The 24,949-nt window shown below is 39.4% G+C and overlaps 1 protein-coding gene across 1 annotated transcript in view; it reads left to right on the top strand.

Annotated features, from left to right (window-relative positions):
* LOC145402607 (ionotropic receptor 21a-like) overlaps positions 1 to 24,949 on the top strand; it is a 107,804-nt gene that overhangs the window by 18,278 nt on the left and 64,577 nt on the right. Inside the window, exon 6 of the mRNA XM_080274600.1 lies at positions 22,480 to 22,583. Within this exon, the coding sequence (XP_080130726.1) occupies positions 22,480 to 22,583 (104 nt within the window). The remainder of the gene's footprint in view (positions 1 to 22,479; positions 22,584 to 24,949) is intronic.

Below are 24,949 nucleotides of genomic sequence, written 5' to 3' on the forward strand. Positions count from 1 at the left end.
ACATTTCATCATTTCCACATTAACACCCACAGGTCGTAGTGGATTAATACTAGTGCTGTTTCATACCAGACGGATATATTGGTATTAGTGGGAGTGTTTTTACATGTCGATGGGTTTTATGGTAGATTAGAAAGAAATTCAAATTCTCAGCCTGGCATCGAACTTGCGTCCATTAGGATAGCAGGCAACTTCTCTCCCGACTCTGGCTCACTTGTTCGACCATTAAGCAATAAAAGAAGTTAGTGTAATGAAGAGGCCAATGTACTGATGTACATTTAAACCAGCGTCAGGCTTTCTCCTAGTTGAACCAAGCAGTTCGTTGTTACCCATAGCTAATTACCTAGGTGTGTCCGACGCATGGAACAGATTAACTTTCCGTCAGCCAACAAAATATCTGTCTTATGTCAGAAACATGTGAAAGGAAGTATTTAAAAAAAGCAAGAACACTAATATAAATGGTTGTCGTCGTCGTTGTGCCTTAGATTTATCTGAACATAAACCTGGTGGAGTTCAGGCTGAAGTTGTCCACCTCCTGTAATTTCCTCTGCTCTATTCGGAGAAGAGTTAGGGAGACGAGGGAAGTTTGTACAATCGTGTAGCTCTGTTGCCCGGTTATATCAGTGACACTGCTTGAAAGCGTCCTTTTCCAGTGTTCACAGAACCGTAAATGTCAACCTTGGAACAATATCGTCCGATCTACGTACGGTAACATTGTCGTTCGGCCTGACACACCCTATTTTGGAAAATCCATAAAAAATAGAAAATGCTATTATTTTATTTGAAAAATGGATTCCTGTAATCTTAAAAATTCCTTTGGTATACTGAATACCCAAAACAATATTATTATAATTTTATTAATGGAAGGAGGGTTCTGGAAAAAGTAGATAGAAATGCCATTATTTTGCATATGTCCAAAAAAAAAAAAAGATAAATAAATAAATAAAACATTGAGTGATGTGCTTTGGAGTGGTTATTCTACATTGAATGCTCAGTTCCACATCCAAATTTGAAGTTCACTGCAACACTGAAACCGTCATGGGAAGTTGGGAAAAGAAGAGGTCAACTAAGATTTTGAAAAACTAAGTATAGAGCAAAAAAAAGAAAAGAAAAGAAATGAAAGGGAGGTATGTGACAAAGCAATTTATTAGTGTGTAAATAATTAGAAATTATTTCTAATATATATTGTGAAAGAATTACTGAGTTCGGACAACATGGCAGTCCACAAATAATAATAATAATAATAATAATAATAAAATACTATGTACGTCACTTTACCTGAAACAGAAAGATACCCTGTTTAGTACACACAATTCAAGCACAGCATATACAATACATGGTAACAAACAAAATACGTACATGAAATTGTTCTAAAGTGTCAAATCAAATAATACAAGAAATATATAGGTACATGTATATAGCTACATCGCTACACACATAACTGCATATATACATATAGCTACAAACATAGCTATATGGCTGCAAACATAGCGGCATACATAGTTGTGAGCATAGCTACAAACATATGGCTGCAAATATAGCGACATAAATAGTTGTGAGCATAGCTACAAACACACAGAAGCTTTGCTTACAACCAGTCACCAATGTTTGTACGTCGTAATTCCCGAAATTTTTCACTTAATACTGTTGTCCGATCTAGGGATCGATTTGTCATACTACATTTATCACTGTCGTCAGATCTGTCAGGTACAAAACAGCGAAACAGCTTAGCAAGAGTTGAGGAACAACATCTCGCTCTTCCTCGACGAATGACAAGCGAGAAGTAATGCTACACGGACATTCAAGTGCTGCAATCTTGTGGAAGCCCTTGAGATCACTTGATGAAGGGCACGTGGGTCTGCCCTTCTGTCCGCTAAATGAACAGCTGTACTCGGTTGTCTTTCTTAATGGCGTCGTGGTGACATAGATTGATGAATTATATTTAAAAGCTCAAATGTTGCTCATTGTGAGGCAACAACACCAAGTCGGTGTGTCGGAATCAAGGACGTATTTTAGATGGCATAGAAGACGTCTGTTCTTTTTTCTTGACTATTTATTATTTCAAATTTCATCTAAACATTACTTTGTAGGCTGCTTATATCCCTTTAATAGGGACAACAGTAACATACTGAGGTTTAATGTGTTGAATGAATCGCTACGGAAGAGTTGTTACTCAGTCTCCAAACCCAGAATGCGGTCATAACCTATTAATTTTAGATTCTTTATTTAGATTCTTAGTTTCAGATTCTTTATTTATTCAGAACAAGCCCAAACACACGGGGGTACGTTGTCGCTGAATGCCAAGAAGGACGGGTACATGAAGGCAAAGGGATACACTGTTGCATGCATTGAGCAAAAACTATCATACTAAGTACAGTTACGACTACAATAAGGAAGCACGATACTACATGGGACAAAAAAAAAAAAATAGAATAAATAAATACTTACGCAGGAGTATGATAGAAATATACGTATATACGTACGCAGGCATGGAAAGTACATAGATACATTTCAGACACATATACATGTGCATACATACACCTACACCTAAACACACTCACACACACACACACACACACACATATATATATATATATATATATATATATATATATATATATATATATATATATATATATATATATATATATATATATATATAGCCCATTGGAGCCCAGTATCCGGAATATTGGACAGAACTGGGATTTTTCAAGTCTTTATAAACTAGGGAACCCCCGGGTAGGGACCTATGAGCTTCGCGACTATGAGCCGATAGGCGGAGGGCGGTACGCTTAGTACCCACCCAGTGCCATGCCTCGCCCAGCACCCCTGGGATCCAATGGGATATATATATATATATATATATATATATATATATATATATATATATATATATATATATATATATATATATTGTTACGGAACAGAGAGAGATAATGAACACTTCAAGTGAGAATACTAAAATCACTACTGTCCCGCAAAGTTCCAGGATCAAAACAAAAGAGTTAGGTAAAATTACAAGTTAAAGTTTAATGCTCAAACTAACAACTAAACATTCAGGACTCATAAGGATAATGTAATGGCAAAAAATAGGTTAAATATATGGTTAACTGCAATAGCCTCTATTAACACGAAATTAGCAAGAGTAAATTTATCTAAGTCAGCCCTGATAAAATGAGAAAACCGGATAATGCTCAGTTAATGCAAGATACATTATTACAGATACAAAATATTATTAACATTGGCTGACACCAAAAACTCTACATGAATCACAAAAACCTCACCAGGCCCACGAACCAACACCCCATGCCACACAGTACAAGAAAAAAATGTAACAACACTTATACTCAAATTACACAGCAGCTAGATGGTTGGAGACTTCCTGAGCACTCAAAAATAATAACAACTGTACAGGGGAGGACAGAGATGTGACCAAAATGAGGAGTAGATCTAAGTGGCAATTAATGCAGAGACTGAGCTCATTATATAGGGGCCGGCAGAGCTTGATACAACTTGTAAGAAGGACGCGCAAATGAAGCCATAAGGGACAAAGAGTTGACACTCCTGCTCTGAACAACAGAAAGAACGACTTACTCTACTATAAGGGAGGAGAAGGGGGGAGTGAGGTAGAACACGGAAGCTTGGTCACCATGGAAGCCACGAGCCAAATCGTGATCAAACATGCAGCGTACTGTACGTTAGAATTATACAAAGGATGATGAAATCATAGGCTATGTAACACCTCCCCACAAAAAAAAAAGAAATTTACAAAGGAAATTTCTTATTACTCTAAAACAATCTGTCTAAAGTCTAGATAAGCAATCTGCAATAACATTTTCTTTCCCCTTGACATGTTGTATGTCTAATGAATACTCCTGAAGAAGTAGACTCTATCTTGTCAATCTCTGATATTTATCTTTAAACTTACTAAGGAATTTCAGTGGGTTATGATCGGTATAAATGACTATGGGGTCAAAACCAGAACACAAATAAAATGAAAAATGCTGTAAACCCAAAATCAAGGCGAAAAGCTCTTTCTCAATAGTTGAGTAGTTCTTTTGAGGTGGAGTGAACTTCTTATGGTAATAAGATACAGGGTGTTCAATACCCTGATCATCCTCTTGCAGCAAAACAGCCCCAGCTCCTGTATCACTTGCGTCAACAGCCATCTTAAAAGGCTTAGCAAAATTTGGAGTAGCAAGCACTAGCTGACTTAATAGGAGAGCTTTAAGTTTACTTAAAGAGGATTCACAGTTATCGGTCCAGACAAATTTACTCCCTTTTCAGTAGGTCTGTAAGTGGTGATACAAGAATTGAAAAGTTAAGAACAAATCTCCTGTAATAACCTACCATTCCCAAAAATCTTTGTAGCTCTTTCCTACTTTTAGGTCTGGGAAGATCACTAATAACCTGAACCTTAGCTGCTGGTGGTGCAACGTGTCCATAACCAGTTATGTACCCAAGGTACTGAACTTTAGCTTGACCAAACTCACACTTTGATAAATTAGCTACAAGATTAGCCTGAACCAAAAGCTCAAGAAATTTACTGACATGGCATAGGTGATCTTTCCAGTTGTCACTGAAGATTAATACATCATCAATATAAACAACACACCCTGCCAAACCCTCTGTTACAACATTCATGAGCTTCTGAAATGTGGCTGGTTCATTCTTCATACCATATGGCATTACAGAACATGTAAAAGTCTTTCCTAGTGTTACAAAACATGAGATCTCCCTAGCACGTTCAGTCACAGGTACTTGCCAGTATCCTTTTAACAAATCAAACTTACTTATTTACCTAGCCTTTCCGATCTTGTCTATGCAATCTTCCACGCAAGGGAGAGGGTAAGTGTCTGTTTTGGTTATCTGATTAACACGTCTGTAGTCGATGCAAAGCCGCTGTGACCCAGGAGATCTCCACTCGCTCTGACAGGGCTCAAACATCTTGTGGTCCAACAGGTAGCCAAGCTCCTTCTCGATGAGAGGAACTTTCACTGGGTTCACACGGTAAGGAGGCAATTTAATTGGCTTTGCATCTCCAACATCGACATCATGCATCAACACAGTGGTTCTTCTTGGAGTGTCAGGGAACACTTGCGGGTACTCCTGCAGTAATGCCGAAAACTCCTGCCTTTCCTCGGGAGGTAGATGAAAAAGCTTTGTCTGGAGATCATTCATGATATCAGGATTCTTCCCCAAACTATCACTCAGGCTCACACTGCATGGGAGAGCTTCACTTGCAGACTCGGTTGGAACAGCTACAGTGCAGACTGGGTTATTTTCGTCCCGCCTGTGATATAACTTTAGCATGTTGATGTGACAAAGTTGCTTGTTCTTTCTACGATATGGTGTGGCGATGACATAGTTGACATCACTGAGTTTCTTCTCCACGAAATAAGGACCACTAAACTTGGCTTGAAGAGGTTGCTCATGCACTGCTAGCAGAATCAAAACCTGATCTCCTGGCTGAAAGTGGCCTAACCTGGACTTCTTATCATACCAAGTCTTCATCTTCTCCTGAGCAGCTCCTAAATTCTCTCTCGCCAGCTGTAAAGCAGTGGACAGCCGTTCTTTGAACTTCATCACATACTCCAGCAAGTTGACGTCATCTTCCTCCGACAGCCAGCATTCCTTGAGTAGCTTAAGGGGTCCTCTTACTTCAAAGGATGAGAAGCCCAGTGATTCATTTGGAGATTCTCTTGCGGCAAATACAACGAATGGAAGACCTTTATCCCAGTCTTTCCGATGTTCCAAACAGTATTTCCTGAGCATTGATTTGAGTGTTTGATGATATCTCTCCAACGCTCCTTGGGTCTGGGGATGGTAAGCTGAAGACGTGATCTGGGTGATGCACAACTCTTTCAGAGACTGCTTGAAAACATTTGACATGAAATTACTTCCCCGGTCTGACTGTACCTCCTTGGGCAGACCAAACTTGGTGAAGAACCCTAGCATTTCCTTAACCACGTTCTTTGCTGAGATATTTCTAAGTGGAGTGGCTTCAGGATAACGAGTAGACATATCAATCATGGTCAACACATAGGAAAATCCTGAAGAAGTCTTAGGAAGAGGGCCCACAATATCCTCCAACACACGGGTGAATGGCGCCTCAAAAGGAGGAATGGGAACTAGAGGTGCAACCTTTTCGGTCTGATTACACTTCCCCACAACTTGACAGGTGTGACAACACTTACAATACCAGGAAACATCTCTGAAGATACCTGGCCAGTAGAAGTGTTTCAAAATGCGTGCCACAGTCTTCCTCACTCCAAGGTGTCCTGCCAAACTGGAATCATGAGCCACTCTAATGATATCTTGCCTACAAACACGAGGGATGACAACTTGATGTACAACCTCCCATTCACAGTCGGCTGATGCTGTTGGGGGTCTCCACTTTCTCATAAGTACTCCTGACTTTATATAATAACAAGTAGAAGCACTAGCTGACTCTTGTTCACTGCAAGGAGAGTTAGCTAGACCTTTCAACTCAGGATCACCAACCTGCAACTCAACCAACTCTTGACGAGACAAATATCAACACTACGGGGTACTGCCTCATCTGATGAGTGGTCCAAATTAGCAAGAAAAGTGTCAGCTAGGATAACATCATCATCATCATTATCCTCTAAGTCACCAGTAACTTTAGACTTAGCCCTAGTGACAGCATATGCAGAGAACACATCAGGGACATCACAATCCTGGGTCACAGTCACTGATTCACTAGACAACTGACGAGCTGGACACACTTGACTTCCACCAATATCATTTCCAAGTAAGAAAATTACACCTGACATTGGGAGTGTCTCAACCAACCCAACCATAACGGAACCATTAACAAAACCAGACTCTAAATTCACTCTGCACAGAGGGACAGAGAAGTAATTATTCCCTACACCTTGTAAGATTACAGTTTCATCAGAGGAATTAACATTAGAGCCTAGAACACTGGTCAGCATAAGGGATTGGCAAGCACCTGTATCACAATATATTTTAACTGATTTCCTGTCATTACTGTCCAGAGGACTGACAAAACCATCAGACAGGAAATTAGCACATGAACTCTTGAGAGTGTCACCCACGTTACTGCTCAAAAGAGGAGCTTCATCATGAGAATTTAATTTACCCCTCAAAGCAGGTTCAGTTAACTCGGTTAAAGAATTCTGGGAACTCTCAAGGGTGGACACTAGACCAATTGACTGAATATTTAAAGACTCCTTTTTGTTCACATCACGCTGTCTCCTGAAACATTTCTCCGTAGTATGACCAAGCTTACTACAATAAGTACATTTACTTTTCTGAAATCTAGAGGTGAAGCTGGTATTTACTTCCTGAGAAACATCATCTTTATTCGCTTTCCTGTTACCTGTACTCTGAGTAGAGGCAACGTACTTACTCTCAGCTTTCCTTTTTTCTTTAGAATATCTCTTGTGAGTGAGAACATATTCATCAGCTAAAACTGCAGCATCAGACAAATTATCTATTCTTTTCTCATCAAGATATAGGCTTACATCTTTATTAATCCACCTTTTGAAGTCCTTCAGCAAAATCATCTGCTTAAATTTACCAAAATCAGAATCCACATTCTTAGAATTTAACCACTGCTCTAACAGATCTTCTTTGATTTTTGCATACTCAACATGGGATTGCTTATCTTGCTTATAAGTTGTCCTAAATTTTACTCTATAGGCTTCAGGAACAAGCTTATAGGCCTTAAGAATCAAGCTCTTAACTACATCATAATTATCAGATTGATCCTGAGGCAAAGATGCATAAGTTACTTGAGCTTTACCGGTGAGATCAGTTTGAAGGAGTACTGGCCAATACTTTTTGGGCCAATTAAAACCTGTAGCTACCCTCTCAAACAACTGAAAATACTTTGTTAAATCAGATTCATTAAAAGGAGGGACAAGTTTAACATTTTTAGCCACATCAAAATCATCAGAGCTAGATGATCCAGTTGCACCTTGTTTCATGCGATACTCATGGTCTGCCTGAATCCTAGCAAGTTCAATTTGTGCCTGAGCCTGTACCTGTGCCTTTTGAATACGAACCTGAGACTCAACCTCCTTAGCCTCAGCCTCCTTAGCACGAGCCTGAAACTCAGCCTCCTTAGCACGAGCCTGAAACTCAGCCTCCTTAGCATGAGCCTCCTGCAGGGCTAGCTGTAACTTAGCTATTTCAATCTGCGTTTCCTCATCTGGAGGAGTTACATTAAACAAGCTTTTATTAATCATGTCAACAATTTGATCTTTAGAATGATGAGAGCGAACAGCAATTCCCAATTGTTGAGCAACAAGCTTAAGTTCATTCTTTGTTCTGTTTTCTACATCACACACTGTTTGCACATTTGACAAAAAATCTTTGGCTTCATCAAGAGTAGTAATAGTAGACATCATGAATAAATCACAGTCACAAATATCAAGCAATATCCTTATGATAATATCCTGAATATCCTGATAAGAGGTCGCCAAATTTATGTTACGGAACAGAGAGAGATAATGAACACTTCAAGTGAGAATATTAAAATCACTACTGTCCCGCAAAGTTCCAGGTTCAAAACAAAAGAGTTAGGTAAAATTACAAGTTAAAGTTTAATGCTCAAACTAACAACTAAACATTCAGGACTCATAAGGATAAAGTAATGGCAAAAAACAGGTTAAATATATGGTTAACTGCAATAGCCTCTATTAACACGAAATTAGCAAGAGTAAATTTATCTAAGTCAGCCCTGATAAAATGAGAAAACCGGATAATGCTCAGTTAATGCAAGATATATTATTACAGATACAAAATATTGTTAACATTGGCTGACACCAAAAACTCTACATGAATCACAAAAACCTTACCAGGCCCACGAACCAACACCCCATGCCACACAGTACAAGAAAAAAATGTAACAACACTTATACTCAAATTACACAGCAGCTAGATGGTTGGAGACTTCCTGAGCACTCACAAAATTAATAAGAACTGTACAGGGGAGGACAGAGATGTGAACAAAATGAGGAGTAGATCTAAGTGGCAATTAATGCGGAGACTGAGCTCATTATATAGGGGCCGGCAGAGCTTGATACAACTTGTAAGAAGGACGCGCAAATGAAGCCATAAGGGACAAAGAGTTGACACTCCTGCTCTGAACAACAGAAAGAACGACTTACTATACTATAAGGGAGGAGAAGGGGGGGAGTGAGGTAGAACACGGAAGCTTGGTCACTATGGAAGCCACGAGGCGAATCGTGATCAAACATGCAGCATACTATACATTAGAATTATACAAAGGATGATGAAATCATAGGCTATGTAACAATATATATATATATATATATATGCATATATATGTGTGTGTGTGTATATGTCTATTTATCTATCTATTGCCAGACACCATAATCCCGTAAGGGGTGGCCATTTGACTTTAAGCTATTTGTTTCACAGGGAGGGGCACTAACCCTCCACCAACCCACTTGTTGACACGTAGGGAGCACGTATGGTTTGGTTATATGGTTACCACCCAGCGTTGTAAATGTGTTTTTTTTGGTTTACTGGAAACCATTTGGCTTGTCACTCAATGTAAAGCCACCTGTAAAAAAAGAAAAGCAATAAGAAGTGACAGGAAAGATGGGAATAATAGGAAGAGAGGAGGCCAGGCACAGAAAAAGAATGATAAAAGCTTAGAATGAAGTAGGCAGCACTACATCAAGTGGGTGGATGATGGTCGCCACCACCTACCACAATATATATGTACTGCAGATATATATATATATATATATATATATATATATATATATATATATATATATATATATATTCAGACGCCTCAGTTTCGAAAGAGGTGGCCACAGACACATCACTTCCATTTCGCTGACTTTCCCAGCTCACACTACCCTTTCTCATTCACCTCTCCACTCCAACCTTCCATCTCATCCTTGGCTTCCTCCTCCCTTTCCCACCCCTCCACGTCACTCACGTATACGCTCTTCTTTCGTCTCACTCTCCATCCTCTTGACATGGCCAAACTACCTCACTGTATTTTCCCTAACGCTTTCTATCACATCCACATCCACACCACAACTCTCCTTCACTTCCTCATTTGTCAGTCGGTCTCTAAGTGGAACTCCACATGCTCCTCTCAGATAACTCATTTCCACTGCTCTCACTTTTCATATGTCCTTCCAACAAGGTCCAAGCTCCGTTTCCATACGTTAGAGTTCGTATCACAATACTATCATGCATCGATTTTTTTTTTTTTTGTTACTTCCATACTCACTTCTCTATTCCTAGTCACTGCTTTAAAGAAACTTTTTCCTTGTTGCACCCTTTCAAGCACTTCATCCTCTAATCTTCCATTTTTACTCATCACACTATCCTAGTATGCAAATGCACTCACATTTTCCATTTCCTCACCATCCAACCTCACTGTGCAGTCCACTTCTCGTCACCGTTCAACTCACACCAGGCCAGCAGTCCACACCCTGCCAATATCCAGTTCATTACGCAACAACCATGAAGATGGAAGAAATTAAACTATTATAGAAACATAGAATGCTGCTTTTAAAAGTGCACTGAAAGTATTTGCGAAACAAGCAAATAATAAGAATGACAAACTATAAGGTACCATTCACCAACTAAAAACTAGTTTAGAGTTCAAGCAACATGAACTGAATTCCGTGAAAATTCAGCTAAAATATCATCAAAGGAAAAACAGCGAGGATTGTGCCATCACTGCGAATCTTCGACAAGAAAATTCGGCCATGCATGAAGCATTACAAGATATCTCGAGGCGAAGCAACATCTTGAATGATGCAAGACGAAAGAACAACTTGTGCATTTCAAGAAAAAAATTAGGAACTCAACGATACCTGGGAATAAACGTCGGTTTAAGTTACCAAACTTTTCACGGACACAGTGAAGCTACCAAACCTGGAAATCGATAGAGCATACAGGGTGGGGAACGTAATTGTAAAATTTAAAAACTACAGTGACATGGATGTTGTTTTCCGGAATATGAAAATGCTTCAGAGATCTAATATCTTCATTAACGAAGACCTCTACCAGGAAGCGCAGAAACCACGTGCTGAGAGAACATCGGATATTAAAATGGCAACTCAGAGGGTAAACTTCCTTAATTTAATAACAGCAGCAAATTAATAATCCTGGATAAAATACTAGTCTCCACCAATCACCAACACGCTGCAGAACAACACGCAAATTACACAACCACGCCGCTGAACAAAACGTTAACCAGGAAGCAGCTGAACAACACGTCAGCCAGGAAGTATACGAACAACCACTCAGCCACGAAGCATCTCTAACACCGAAGCCGATAGAAGAAGCCACTAACAGACGATCTTTGCAGAAAGATGCAACACACAAATACAAAACTATGAGAACCATCAAGAGAAATATATATATATATATATATATATATATATATATATATATATATATATATATATATATATATATATATATATAAGTTGTCGTGACAATATTTATTTTTGGATTCTTTGATTATACTGGTTGATTTATTACGGTATTATTTAAAAGTCCGTCCATTGGTTATTGGCCTTTTTGTGGCAAGTCTCCCTGGTCGATTACTTTCTTTTTTCTTTTTCTTTTTTTACGCATAGATGTTTTAATTCCTCGTGTAATATATGGTTTGGCCATATGTTTTTCTCTCAGTGTTGATGTTTTCATTGGAAACGATTTTTCAAAATTATTCCTATTTGTAAAAATCTATAATCTGCTAAATTTGGGCATCATAAATTACTTCTTCCCAATGTGTTTTCCATAGTCTAGATGTGAAGCTTTATTTTGTCTAGAAAAATCCCGGCGGCTTATTTTTTTTATTCAAGAATGGTAAATTAGGCTTTAACGTATATCCAAATCTAGACATAATAGGAAAGTGATTTGATATTTTAACACACAGTATATAGTTAAGTTCATTATTTTGTAAATTATTAGTCAAGATGTTATCACTTTTTGTTGAGGTGTTATCAAGTACTCGAGTTGGTTTCCTTATCATCGGATAACACATGTGAGAATACGTAAGTGAAATAAATTCACTGATCTGATTGTAGTAACCTTTAAAATATCTCGATTCCAGTTTTCCATTAAATAAATCTGTTTATACTTATTTTCAGTTAAAGAAATCATTAATTCTGGATAAGAACTGTTCAATATTGCTCTCAGGAGGACGATAACAGGAATCTACAAAATACTTTCTGTCTCTCCCGTCAACACTAAGGCTCACACACCCCAAAAATGGTTCAGTAAATGACAGTTCATATAAAGGTGAAATTTGTAAGCAATCACGGCTATACAAACTAACTCCCCCTCTTTTTGTATTACTACATTGGTTTAATATATTACAGTAAGGTATATTATATAAATCCAGTAAGTGCGTTTCCAATCTAGTTTCAGATAATCCAATATCTAGTTCTCTATTAATTTCAACCATACACTGAGTTAAGAAATGTAAGATATTAGATGGAACACTTCTAATGTTCATAAATAAAAAAGTCAAAGACAAACCCTCGGAACTGAACAGTGGTTTCGGTGAATCAAGGAAGCGGTAGGCTACTGGGTATCGGGGGTAAGCTATATGAGTGGTTGTTATTTATGTCAGTTTCATTATTTATATTTTTTGGATCGCAATAAAAAATATTAAATTTCACACTTCTTAGTTCGACAAGTTTTATGCTTTCGTTATGCTGTTGTATAAAAGTAGCCCTTTGTCATTTACATCGTTATATGGTAAAGTGATTCCTAATGTCTTCTCTTAATAACACTTTACCGTATAACGAAGTAACTGACGAAGGGCTACTTTTTATACAACATAACGAAAGCATAAATCTTGCCGAACTAAATAATGATTTTTTTTTTCATTGCATTCCAGAAAATGTAGATAATGAAACTGACACAAATAACAGCTTCTCATATAGCTTACCCCCAATACCCAGTAGCCTACCGTTTCATCGATTCACCGAAACCACTGTTCAATACCGAGAGTTCATCTTTGACTTTTTATTTATGAACATTAGAAGTGTTCCATCTAATATCTTACATTTCTTAACTCAGTGTGCGGATGAAATCAGTAAAGAAATAGATATTGGAGTCTCTGAAACTGGATTGCAAACGCACTTACTGGATTTATATAATATACCTTACTATACTGCATTAAACCAATTTAGTAATACAGAAAGAGGGGGAGTTACTTTGTATAGCCGTGATTGTTTACAAATTTCACCTTTATATGAATTGTCATTTACTGAACCATTTTTGGGGTGTGTGAGCCTTAGTGTTGACGGGAGAGACAGAAAGTATTTTGTAGATTCCTGTTATCGTCCTCCTGAGAACAATATTGAACAGTTCTTATCCAGAATTAATGATTTCTTTAACTGAAAATAAGTATAAAACAGATTTATTTAATGGAAGACTGGAATCGAGATATTTTAAAGGTAACTATAATCAGATCAGTGAATTTATTTCACTTACGTATTCTCACATGTGTTATCCGATGATAAGGAAACCAACTCGAGTACTTGATAACACCTCAACAAAAAGTGATAACATCTTGACTAATAATTTACAAAATAATGAACTTAACTATAAACTGTGTGTTAAAATATCAAATCACTTTCCTATTATGTCTAGATTTGGATATACGTTAAAGTCTAAATTACCATTCTTGAATAAAAAAAATAAGCCGCCGGGATTTTTCTAGACAAAATAAAGCTTCACATCTAGACTATGGAAAACACATTGGGAAGAAGTAATTTATGGTGCCCATAAAGCCATTTCCAGTGAAAACATCAACAGTGAAAGAGAAACATATGTCCAAACCATATATTAGACAAGGAAACATCTATGCATTAAAAAAAAAAAAATCTACCAGAAAGACTTGCCACAAAATGGCCAATAACCTATGGACAAACTTTTGAGAGATACAGTAATAAACCAACTGGTATAATCAAAAAATAAAAAAAAATAAATATTATCACGACAACTTAAAGTGAAAGAGAACCCGAAAAATACCTGGAAAATCATTAAGACAATCTTGCAAAAGAAATAAAAAAAAAATAATAGTGTCAACCAGATTAAAATATGCCCTAAAATATATTTACCGAACCAATTAATCGACCATTTTGTAAATGTTGGTAACAAAATATCAGATTCAGTCCCACCCAACACACTCACTTTACAAAATATTTGGAATCGTAAATAAAGTCTTCCTTTTTTCTCTCTCTCTCCAGTAACAGTCTATGAAGTGACGTCCATTATCAAGAATATGAAAGACTCCACCCGTGGTTATGGAAATACCTGCCCACATAATTGAGGCCTCTCCCAACAGCATTGCTCAGATTTTGACACATATTAACGTGTCCTTTGCCTCTGGGATATTTCCAGACTTCCTTGAAATAGAAAAGGTAACACCTCTTTTCAATTTGGCGATCTTAATTATCTTAAAGATCATAGACCAATATCTGTACTCCCTGTTTTTAGTAAAATTTTTGAAAGAACACTTCATTCTAGACTTTTAGATTTCTTAAATAATAATAATTTAATCACACCTGTTCAACATAGTTTTCTAAAAATAGGTCAACTGACTCTGCCTTGGTAACCTTCACAACACTAATGAACGATGCCTTCGACATGCAAGAACATGCAGTGGGCGTGTTTCTGTCGAAGGCCTTTGACTTTCTGGATCAGGAAATACTGCTTCAAAAGCTAAAACATTAAGGAATAAGATGTCTCCCCCTAGAGCTTTTTAATTCATACTTAGATAACTGAAAGCAGTATGTCGTATATAATGACCTGTCTTCCGATTATCAGCCAATGAAAAAAAGGGTTCCTCAGAGGTCAATATTGGGACCATTACTTTTACTAATATATATTAATGATTTAACAAATTCTAGCAGTAACTGAAAATTTATTATAAACTCAGATGACACTAATGCCATGATGTCTCATACTAATATTGACATCTTTTTCCAAAACCGCAATACTGAATTTAAAAATATATACAATTGGATATGTGCTAACAAGCTTTTAATTAGTTAAAGGAAAAAAACATTATTTACTTTTTAGTCATAAAAAAATTGAAATATGTTTACTTAGGCTTTATATTGCTGCTTGAGATGTGCATCAACCACACAGTACTAAATTTTGGGGTGTAACTATAAATAGTAAATTAACATGGAATAATCGTATATGCAATATAAATATTAAAAAATTTCTATAACATGTGGTGATCAATATTAAACTAGAGAAATGTTAACTGAGGAAGCTCTTATGTCTACATACTATACAATAGTGTATCCACACCTTCCATATGCTGTTACACTATGGGGTAATACCTGTGATGCAAATGTAAACAAGCTTATAAAAACCAATAAACGTGTAAGAACGACAAATTTTATGAGACAATATGATCATATAAACCCGATCTTTCAAAAATTTTAAATATTAAAACTTAAAGATATTCATGTTTACTTATTTATTCATGTTTAACTCACTTCATAACCTTAATCCTTCTTTTAGACCTTTCAATGCGATAAATCACAATTATTTAACCAGTGGTCATAATATCAAACCGTATATATATATATATATATATATATATATATATATATATATATATATATATATATATATATATATATATATATATATATATTATCATCATCCGGACCTCCTTTCCCACCCAAGGGCAGAGTGAAGAGTAGCAATGTCCAGACAGCACAAACTTGCCCAATCCAAATAGGCCACACTTCCATTCACTGATCATTCAAGCCCACGGAATCCTGGCTCTACCGGATACACGAAAAACATTCACCATATTCTGCAGCTTCACACAAACGTATCTGATTGAGTCAATCCGGACGCTGCCATGCTTACAAGGAGTGCCAAAATCCCTGATAATGCACTTCTCCTCACAATATTCATCCAGCCAGCTCGATCTCTTGTCAGTTCCCTAGCCTCACCGACTTCCAAACCTCTCATCCTCAAACATTCATCCACCATATCTCTCCACCTTCTCCTTGGCCTGCCTCGCCTTCTCCCTTCTTCAGTTTCGCTCAGGTATACCTTTTTCACTACTCTATTGTTATCCATTCTTTCCACATGACCATACCATCTCAGGACAATCTCTTCGATTCTGGTGTCCACCGACTTCCTCACTCCACACCTTTCACGAATCACATTATTTCGTATCCTATCCACCCTCTGTACTCCACATACATTCCTCAGCAGTCCCATCTCCACTGCTCTTACTCTTGACTTTTCATTTTCATGCCACACAATAGTCTCACACCCATATGTTAAAGTTGGCACTAACACTCCCTCATGTAAGCTTCGTGCAGCTGCAACACATCAAGCCTCTGTTTCTTATCAAGGCCTTCATTGCACCAGCTACTTTTCTTCCTTGTGTCACTCTACTTTCAACTTCTTTTACACATTTTCCTCTATTTTCTGTCATTGTACCCAAGTATTTGAACCCTCTCACCAATTCCAGTCTCTCTCCATTCACTTTGACATCACACTGGGAGTCACCTTCTCTCTCAGTAACAATCACTTTACTCTTCTCTACATTCACTCTCGAGGCACGACGCTCACAGATATCAGCAAAACTCTGCACTAGCCTACCAAGTTCTTGTCCGGTACTTGCAAGCAGTACTGCATCATCAGCATACAACAAATTTGATATATTCCATCTATCACCATTCATTACCAACACCATCCCTCTCTCCATTACTCGTGTTTTTACTTCTCTCATCATCCCATGCATATATATATATTGAACAACCATGGGGACATCACACAACATTGTCGCACGCCCACACCGATCATGAACCATTCACTTAGATGCCCATTAACCCTTACACATGCTTCGCTACAGTCATGAAAACTCTTGACAGCACCTAGCAGCTTACCATCTACACCGTACATGCGCAAAACTTTCCACAATCCCTCTCTGTCTACTTTGTCGTATGCTTTTTCCAGATCCATGAATGCCATAAACACCTTATGGTCCTTCTCACAAGCCTTCTCTGCTATCTGTCTCACTATAAATACTTGATCCACACATCCTCTGACACTTCTAAAGCCACCCTGTTCATCACTCACTAGGACTACTGATATCTCTCTTACTTTCTCTATAATAATTCTTCAATATACCTTCCCTACCACACTCAATAAACTTATGCCACGATAATTCTTGCACTCACTTCGCTCACCTTTATCTTTGTAAAGGGGTACAATCACAGCCTTTTTCCACTCTGCTGGCACAGTTTCACTCATCCATGCCTTCTTACATATCTCCAACAAGCACTTCATTCTATTCTTTCCACTACACTTAAGCATCTGTGCATACACCTCGTCAACCCCAGCTGCTTTCCCATTTTTCAGCCGTTTCACAGCGCCCTTCACCTGTGCGAGTGTCACGTCTCCTGGCACTAAATTCCTTCTCTGCACATCCCCAAAACCAATCATGTTAACAGCCGCCCTGCTCTCTCCATTCCCCTTTATCTACCTATCTATCTATCTATAGCCCGACGCCCTAATCCCGCAAAGGGTGGCCGCAGGCAAAACGCCTCCAAGTCACTCTGTCACCCACCAATTGGCTCCCCTCCCCCCAACTCATCCCCCCCTCCCTCATATACCTCTCAACTCCATCCCTCCACCTCATCCTCGGTCTACCCTTTCCTCTCCCTCCCTCCACCTCACCTACATACACCCTCTTAGTCAGTCTTTCATTCTCCATTCTCTCCACATGTCCAAACCACCTCAGTGTATTTCTCCTAATCTTCTCAACCACATCAACATCTACCCCACAACGTTCCTTCACTTCTTCATTCGTCAACCTGTCCCTCCACGTCACTCCACATGCTCCTCTCAAGTAACTCATTTCCACTGCTCTCACTCTTGACTTGTTCCCCTCTTGCAAGGTCCACCCCTCGCTTCCATACGTCAGGGTAGGGATCACAATACCATCATGCAGTGACTTCCTAACTTCCATACTCACCTCCCTATTTCTCATCACTGCTTTCAGTGTACCAACAAACTTCCTTCCCTGCTGTACCCTTTCACGTACTTCGTCCCCCAAAGTTCCATCCTTACTCATCACACTACCCAAGTACTTGAATGCACTCACATTCTCCATATCCTCACCATCCAACCTCACTGCACACTGTGACTTCATTCCTCTCAAACACCATAACTTTACTTTTGTTTACATTAACTTTCAGCTTCCTCCTCCTACACACTGTCCCAAATTCATTCACCAAACCTTGCAACTCCCATTCATCTTCACTCAACAATACTGCATCATCAGCAAACAGCAACACCGGAAGCTTCCAAATCCCACCCTCATTCATTAGGGCCAGCCTCACATCCACTGCCCTACCCTGCACCTCCTTTACAACCCTATCCATATATATATTAAACAGCCATGGAGACATCACACACCCCTGTTTCAGTCCCACATTGAGGTCAAAGAACTCACTCAGCTCACCATCCACTCCCACCGTAGCCCTAGCTCCCTCGTACATACTCTTCACAGCACTCAACAATTTCCCCTCCACTCCATATATTCTTAATACCTTCCACATACCTTGCCTATCTATTCTGTCATAAGCTTTCTTCAAGTCCATGAAGGCAGCATACACTTTCCTTCCCTTCTCTAGATACTTCTCCACTAAACATCTTAGAACAAATATCTGATCTACACATCCTTTTCCCTTCCTAAATCCCCCTTGTTCTTCTCCAACTAGCTCCTCTTTTATATGCCTAACCCTATCAATGAGTATTCTACCATATATTTTACCAGTCACACTAAGAAGGCAAATACCCCTATGGTTACCACATACTTCTCTTTCCCCTTTTCCTTTGTACAGAGGAACAATTATACCTGATTTCCAGTCCTCTGGAACCCTTCCCTCTTCCCAAGCCAATCTACACAACTTCCATATCCACTCCACAACAATCTCACCCCCATACCTAAGCATTTCACCACGCACTCCATCAATTCCTGGGGCCTTTCCCAGCTTAATCTTCTTCATCGCTTCCACTACTTCCGCCCTACTAATCTCTTCCTCCCTCCTCTCATCTCTTCTTCTCCCAGTCATTCCCCAACCACTTATACTCACACTGCTCTCAATGTCTACATTCAACAAATCCTCAAAGTGCTCCTTCCATCTCCTCAATTTCTCTCTCTTCACCAACAATCTATTATTCCTATCTTTCACTCCCCTACTATTTCCCCTTTCACACTGCCTTACTTTCTTTACCTCCTTCCAAAACAATTTCTTACTCTCCCTCCATTTCACACTCAGATTCCTCCCAAACTCTTCACCCACTTTCTTCTTACTCTCCTTCACCAGTCTCTTAACCTCCCTTCTCCTGCTCACATACACCTCTCTCTTCTCTCTCTCATCTTCTCCCCTACCTCTACTCGCCAACCATTCACCATATGCCTTCTTCTTTTGTTCCACAGCTCGTTTCACCTCATCATTCCACCATGCTGTCCCTTGCACACCCTTGCATCTCCTCCTCACTCCACAAACCACCTCACACGCTGCGCCTATCTCTTCCATGAATATCTTACATACGTCTTCCACCCCTTCCATCTGCTCTAGCTCATACCTTCCCAATCTTTCTTCCACTATGCTCTTATACTCTGTCATTTTCTCACTATCTTGCAATTTCTCCACTCTTCTCACAGGAGCTGCTTCCTCCTGTCTTCCCCTTCGTCTCCTCAACCACTTTCTTTGCAGCTCTACCTAGGCCATCACTAAGTGATGGTCCGAGACTCCATTCCCCCACCCTCTCCACACTCTTGCATCCAACACTTGTCTTCTCATTCGCTTATCCACACACACGTAGTCTATCATTGCCTCTCGTTCAACAAGTTCACCATCCATCCTCCTCATTACTCTCCATGTATACCGGTGTATCATCTTATGACGAAAGTAGGTGTTGGCTATTGCCAACCCCTTACAAGCACAGATGTCCACCAAAGCACTACCATTCCCATCTACTTCAGCTGGCACACCCCACTGACCAACCACTCCATCCACTCGTACATTCCCAACTTTGCCATTCATGTCTCCAATCAACAGCACTCTCTCGCTCCTCTCAAACTTGTCCATACATGCTTCTACTCTCACCCAAAACTCATCTTTCACTCTTGCCACTCGATCCTCTGTTGGAGCATACACACATACAATCGCCCATGCTTGTATACCTACTTTTATCCTCACCCATACAATCCTTGCACCCACTGTTCTATACTCTCTTATATTCTCCTTCCACTTCTTGCTTATCATCAGACATACTCCCTCTCTTGCCCTCTCATTCTCACTGACTCCCGCACATATACCTACACCATATTCCCATTCTCTCACTCTTTCACCTTCCCATTTAGTTTCAGTCAATCCACATATATCCATTTTTGCATCCTCAAGCACCTGAACAATCTCTCTCTCTTTCACTTCATCATTCTCTCCTCTCACATTCCATGTTACCACCCTAAGAATGTCCTTTGTCCGTTCCTAAGTCGTAAACGTATGGTCCGTCCGGGTCCGAGGCGCTTTATTCGCTTTTTTAGTTAGTTCTTTTTACGGGGTGGGGCACTAACCCACCACCAACCCTTTTAGTCGCCTTGTACGACAAGCAGGGATACTGGGGGAGTATTCTTGAAACCCCCCAATATATATATATATATATATATATATATATATATATATATATATATGTGTGTGTGTGTGTGTGTGTGTGTGTGTGTATATATATATATATATATTATCCGTTCGGCTGGGCATTATAAGGAATGGAAATTAAGAAAGAGTGAGAATGTCCCCAAGTACATCAAGGTTTGTAATGAAGTAGGTACACATAGCAGAAAATAGTAAGCTAGAGGATGGATATATTTGGCAGTTAACGATAATTTTGAGGGGATCATGAGTCAACTGTGAGAGCGTGACGAAGCTTGCAGGGTTTCTCAGTTGCCGGTCGTCGAATGACTTACTCCAGGGAGCGATATCATAGGTGAATGAGGACAACAGCCACATCACAGTTACGGAAGAGGGTAGGGTACTTACCATAGGGGTAATTTATTCCACGGCAGTTGTCGTAGTGCAGGTTTGAGACGCTGGTGGGCAGTTCAGAATCAATAGGCAGGCCTTGGTCCTGAGTTCCCACTTATTTAGAAGAGAGGTGACATGTAGGAAGATATGATATAAGAGTGCAACAGAGTACGTAGCAAGGAAGGAAACACAGAAAGAGACACTGGCAGACTAGAAAAGCAACCAAGCAGACAACTGGTAAGGTAGGAAACGTGGAGAATGGTAGGTAATGGGATTATTGCTTTTCGTTTTTATATAGACAGACGACATATACAGTAGGTAGGAGATTAGAAGGCAGTCAAGCAGGTAGCCAAGAAGGAAAGACAGACAGGCAGTCAGGCAGGCAGGCAGACAGGAAAAAGCAAACAGAGAGACCGTGCCTAGACAGGGTGGAAGGCTAACAAATTCATGATATATATTACTTGTAAGTTCGGCCCCACCATGTCCAGTGCTATCAAACCAGGGTAGAGATAACTTTTGTGTTTTGACAGTTTGGTGGCGTCGAGAACAAAGGCAGACTGTTGTGTTATCGTCTTTGAGTGTAGGCTTTCCTGTCCGCTTTATGAGGCCAAACAGTCTTCCCAAATACCACCTGACCTCACATGACGCTACACTTTGGCGCTAATAGCCACTGTCTTCAATGTAAACACTTTAGTTCTGTTTCATTCAAAAATTATTATGATGGTAATTTCTGTGTGTGTGTGTGTGTGTGTGTGTGTGTGTGTGTGTGTGTGTGTGTGTGTGTGTGTGTGTGTGTGTGTGTGTGTGTGTGTGTGTGTGTGTGTGTGTGTGTGTGTGTGTGTGTGTGTGTGGAGATTGATAAATACAAATACAAATATAAATACAGATTTATGAGAACAGTAGATATCCTTCTCATCTCTCTCACTCTCCTTTCACGCATTTCACGCTTTCTTTGCATTATATATATATATATATATATATATATATATATATATATATATATATATATATATATATATATATATATATATATATATATGACGGAGTAGTTAGTGGAAAAAGAAGAGGTTTGTTCAACAAGATACATTTGTTGAAAGAGAAAATACACTAGTGTAAGAGTACAGTTGTGTGGTGTAGGTTTCATGTTGTTTTTGTTAGCGTTGGGGGGAAGTGTTTATTGTTGCCCTATTGCTATACCCCCGGCATACAAGGGATGTGTATGTGTATTTTTCCTGTGTGCATTCAGAAAAGAATTTCTATGCTATGCTAATAACTCTCACCCATTTAATTAAGATAATTGTATTGTGGTTGCTCTCTCGGATTTTTATACTGTACCTTCGAGTAAAGCTCTGTCAAGGTTTATGACGCTGCATTCCCCCACCCCCTCTCCTTACAGGGCCACTGGGTAGGTGTGGTAGGGGATGTGGAGTTCGGACGAGCCAACTTCTCGCTAGTTCTGTCACTCACCCTTGAACGTCTTCAGAGTGTTGATTTTACCAGGTAACATATTCAGATAATTAGGCCTCCACACAATTGTATTTACTCCTCTCTCTCTCTCTCTCTCTCTCTCTCTGTGTTGGTATTTGTGTGTGTGTATGTGTGTGTGTATATGTGTTGGTGTGTGTGCATGTGTGTTGGTGTGTGTGTGTGTGTGTGTGTGTGTGTGTGTGTGTGTGTGTGTGTGTGTGTGTGTGTGTGTGTGTGTGTGTGTGTGTGTGTGTGTGTGTGTGTGTATTGGTGTTTGTGTGTGTGTGTGTGTGTGTGTGTTTTTATGTGAGGAAGAAGGAACCAAAGGCAACGAACCTGCAAAACTATTCCTTCCAAGAGATAAACAAAATATAAGAGAGAGCCAAATTCAAGATCCGATCATTTCCAGATGCCTGGACACACTCCGTTTGAAAAACTGGAGATCATAGGAAGTAGGAAATACAGACAGAGGGAGACAGTTCCAGAGTTGACCTGTTGCATAAATGTAGGACTGGGAGTAACGGTTAACTCTTGCATTAGAGAGTTGGACAGAAAAGGGATGAGAGTTTGCTGCTAGACGGGTGCTACGCGCCCTTCATAGGGGTGGAGGAATGCATGCAGACAGTTCAGAGGAGCAGTGACCATTGAAGTAGCGATAGAAAAGAGATAAAGATGCAACAGTGCGGCGAAGAGACAAAGGTTGAAGGGAGTCAGTAAGAGGAGGAAAGTTAATGAGGTGAAAAGCCTTTGACTCCACCCTATTGAGAAGAGCTGTATGTGGGGAGCCTCCCCACACATGAGAGTTGTACTCTACACAGGGGCGGATAAAACCCCCGTATAGAGTCAACAATTGTGTAGGGGTAAAGAAGGAACGGAGTCGGCTTAGCACATCCAATCTCTTGGAAGCAGATTTTACAAGAGATGTAATATGATCTTTCCAAGACAAGTCCCGAGTAAATGAAACCCCAAGCATGTTCAAGGATGATGCAGGATTAAGCTGAATGTTATCAAACATTAGTGGGTATACCTGTGGAAGATTTTGTTGGGTTGATAGGTGCAAAAACTGAGTCTTTGATGCATTAAAAACAACAAAATTATTTTTACCCCAGTTAGAGATGTCACGAATCAAATTCGCGACATTTCCCTTTTGTGAGAAGCCACGAACTATTAGTGGAAAACTCACTGTTTATCGTTCAGTTAACCGCTCATTTGGACGGAAGCTTTGTCAAATCAATTTTTCAGTGTCATACGTTATCGTCTTTGCGTGAGACATTAGCACTTCCGCTGAGCGATTTGTTTTGGGCGCGTTTTGCTCACTCGACCGTTAAAAAATGCGGCCTACTGCTCCCCTTTTTTTCACATGACTTACTCAGTCCAGTGTTGCTCTGACGGAGAGAGGTCCTGTGCTCCAGAAGTGAGAGGTCAACCCAAGCTCCACTAGAATCACAGTTACCCAGTGCTCCCACCTTGGTGATACAAAGCATTCATCGACTAGTATTTCCTTCTTGTATTTTCCTAGTCTTAAGAGTTTAATTAAGGTGTTTTTCCTAGGCATAAGAATTTCGCTCGTGAGTGAGTGAGTGAGTGCGATCTCATTAATTCATTTGAATTGTACGTTAAATTTATTTTGTAATCAATAAATTTAACAGTTCTTTTGCTTGAGCTTAATGTAATGTACACTCTTGTTTCATTTCTCTGCAGTTAAGCTTATTTTCCATATAGCTCCTAGCTTGCATAAACGTTTGCCATTCATAACTGGTACTTAGGCCAGTTTTGTGTATTAAGCTTAAAATCCGTTGTGCCACCTAGGAGTTAAGCATCAGTAAGAACCTGATACTATTGTTAGTATTAGTTATTTATTGTCAGGGGTGAAGTAACCTTCTCCAGAGGCTACAGTGCTAATAAACAGCAATTGAGTGATTAGTCTCTGCTGTGTACTGTCGAGAAAGTTTATAAATTCTCGTTCTTAGAGAATCGTTGCTTGATTTAGCAAGACAATCATTGTCCCTGCTCTTTAATATCAATTAAATAACATTTAAGCATTTATATTTTAAAAACTCCGTGATATTTTAAAAACCCCGTGACAAGAGATATGAGCCAAGTCAAACATTAGGTGTGCCATAGCCTCATCCCTTGTTTGTTGAAGTAACTGCTGAGATGGACGTTGTGGGAATCGAATGGAAAGGTGAAGGGTGGAGTCATCAGCGTATGAGTGGATGGGGTTAGATGTACAGCTTAGAAGGTCATTGATGAATAAAAGGAAGAGAGTTGGTGATAGGACAGAGCCCTGAGGAACACCACTGTTAATAGATCTAGGAGAAGAACGATGGCCGTCTACAACAGCGGCTATAGAACGACCAGAAAGGAAGCTAGAGATGAAGGCACAGATAGAAGGATAG

This window comes from Coenobita brevimanus, chromosome 58, assembly GCF_032717465.1.
Source record: "Coenobita brevimanus isolate Jiangsu-jjx chromosome 58, ASM3271746v2, whole genome shotgun sequence".
NCBI classification, from domain to species: Eukaryota; Metazoa; Arthropoda; class Malacostraca; order Decapoda; family Coenobitidae; genus Coenobita; species Coenobita brevimanus.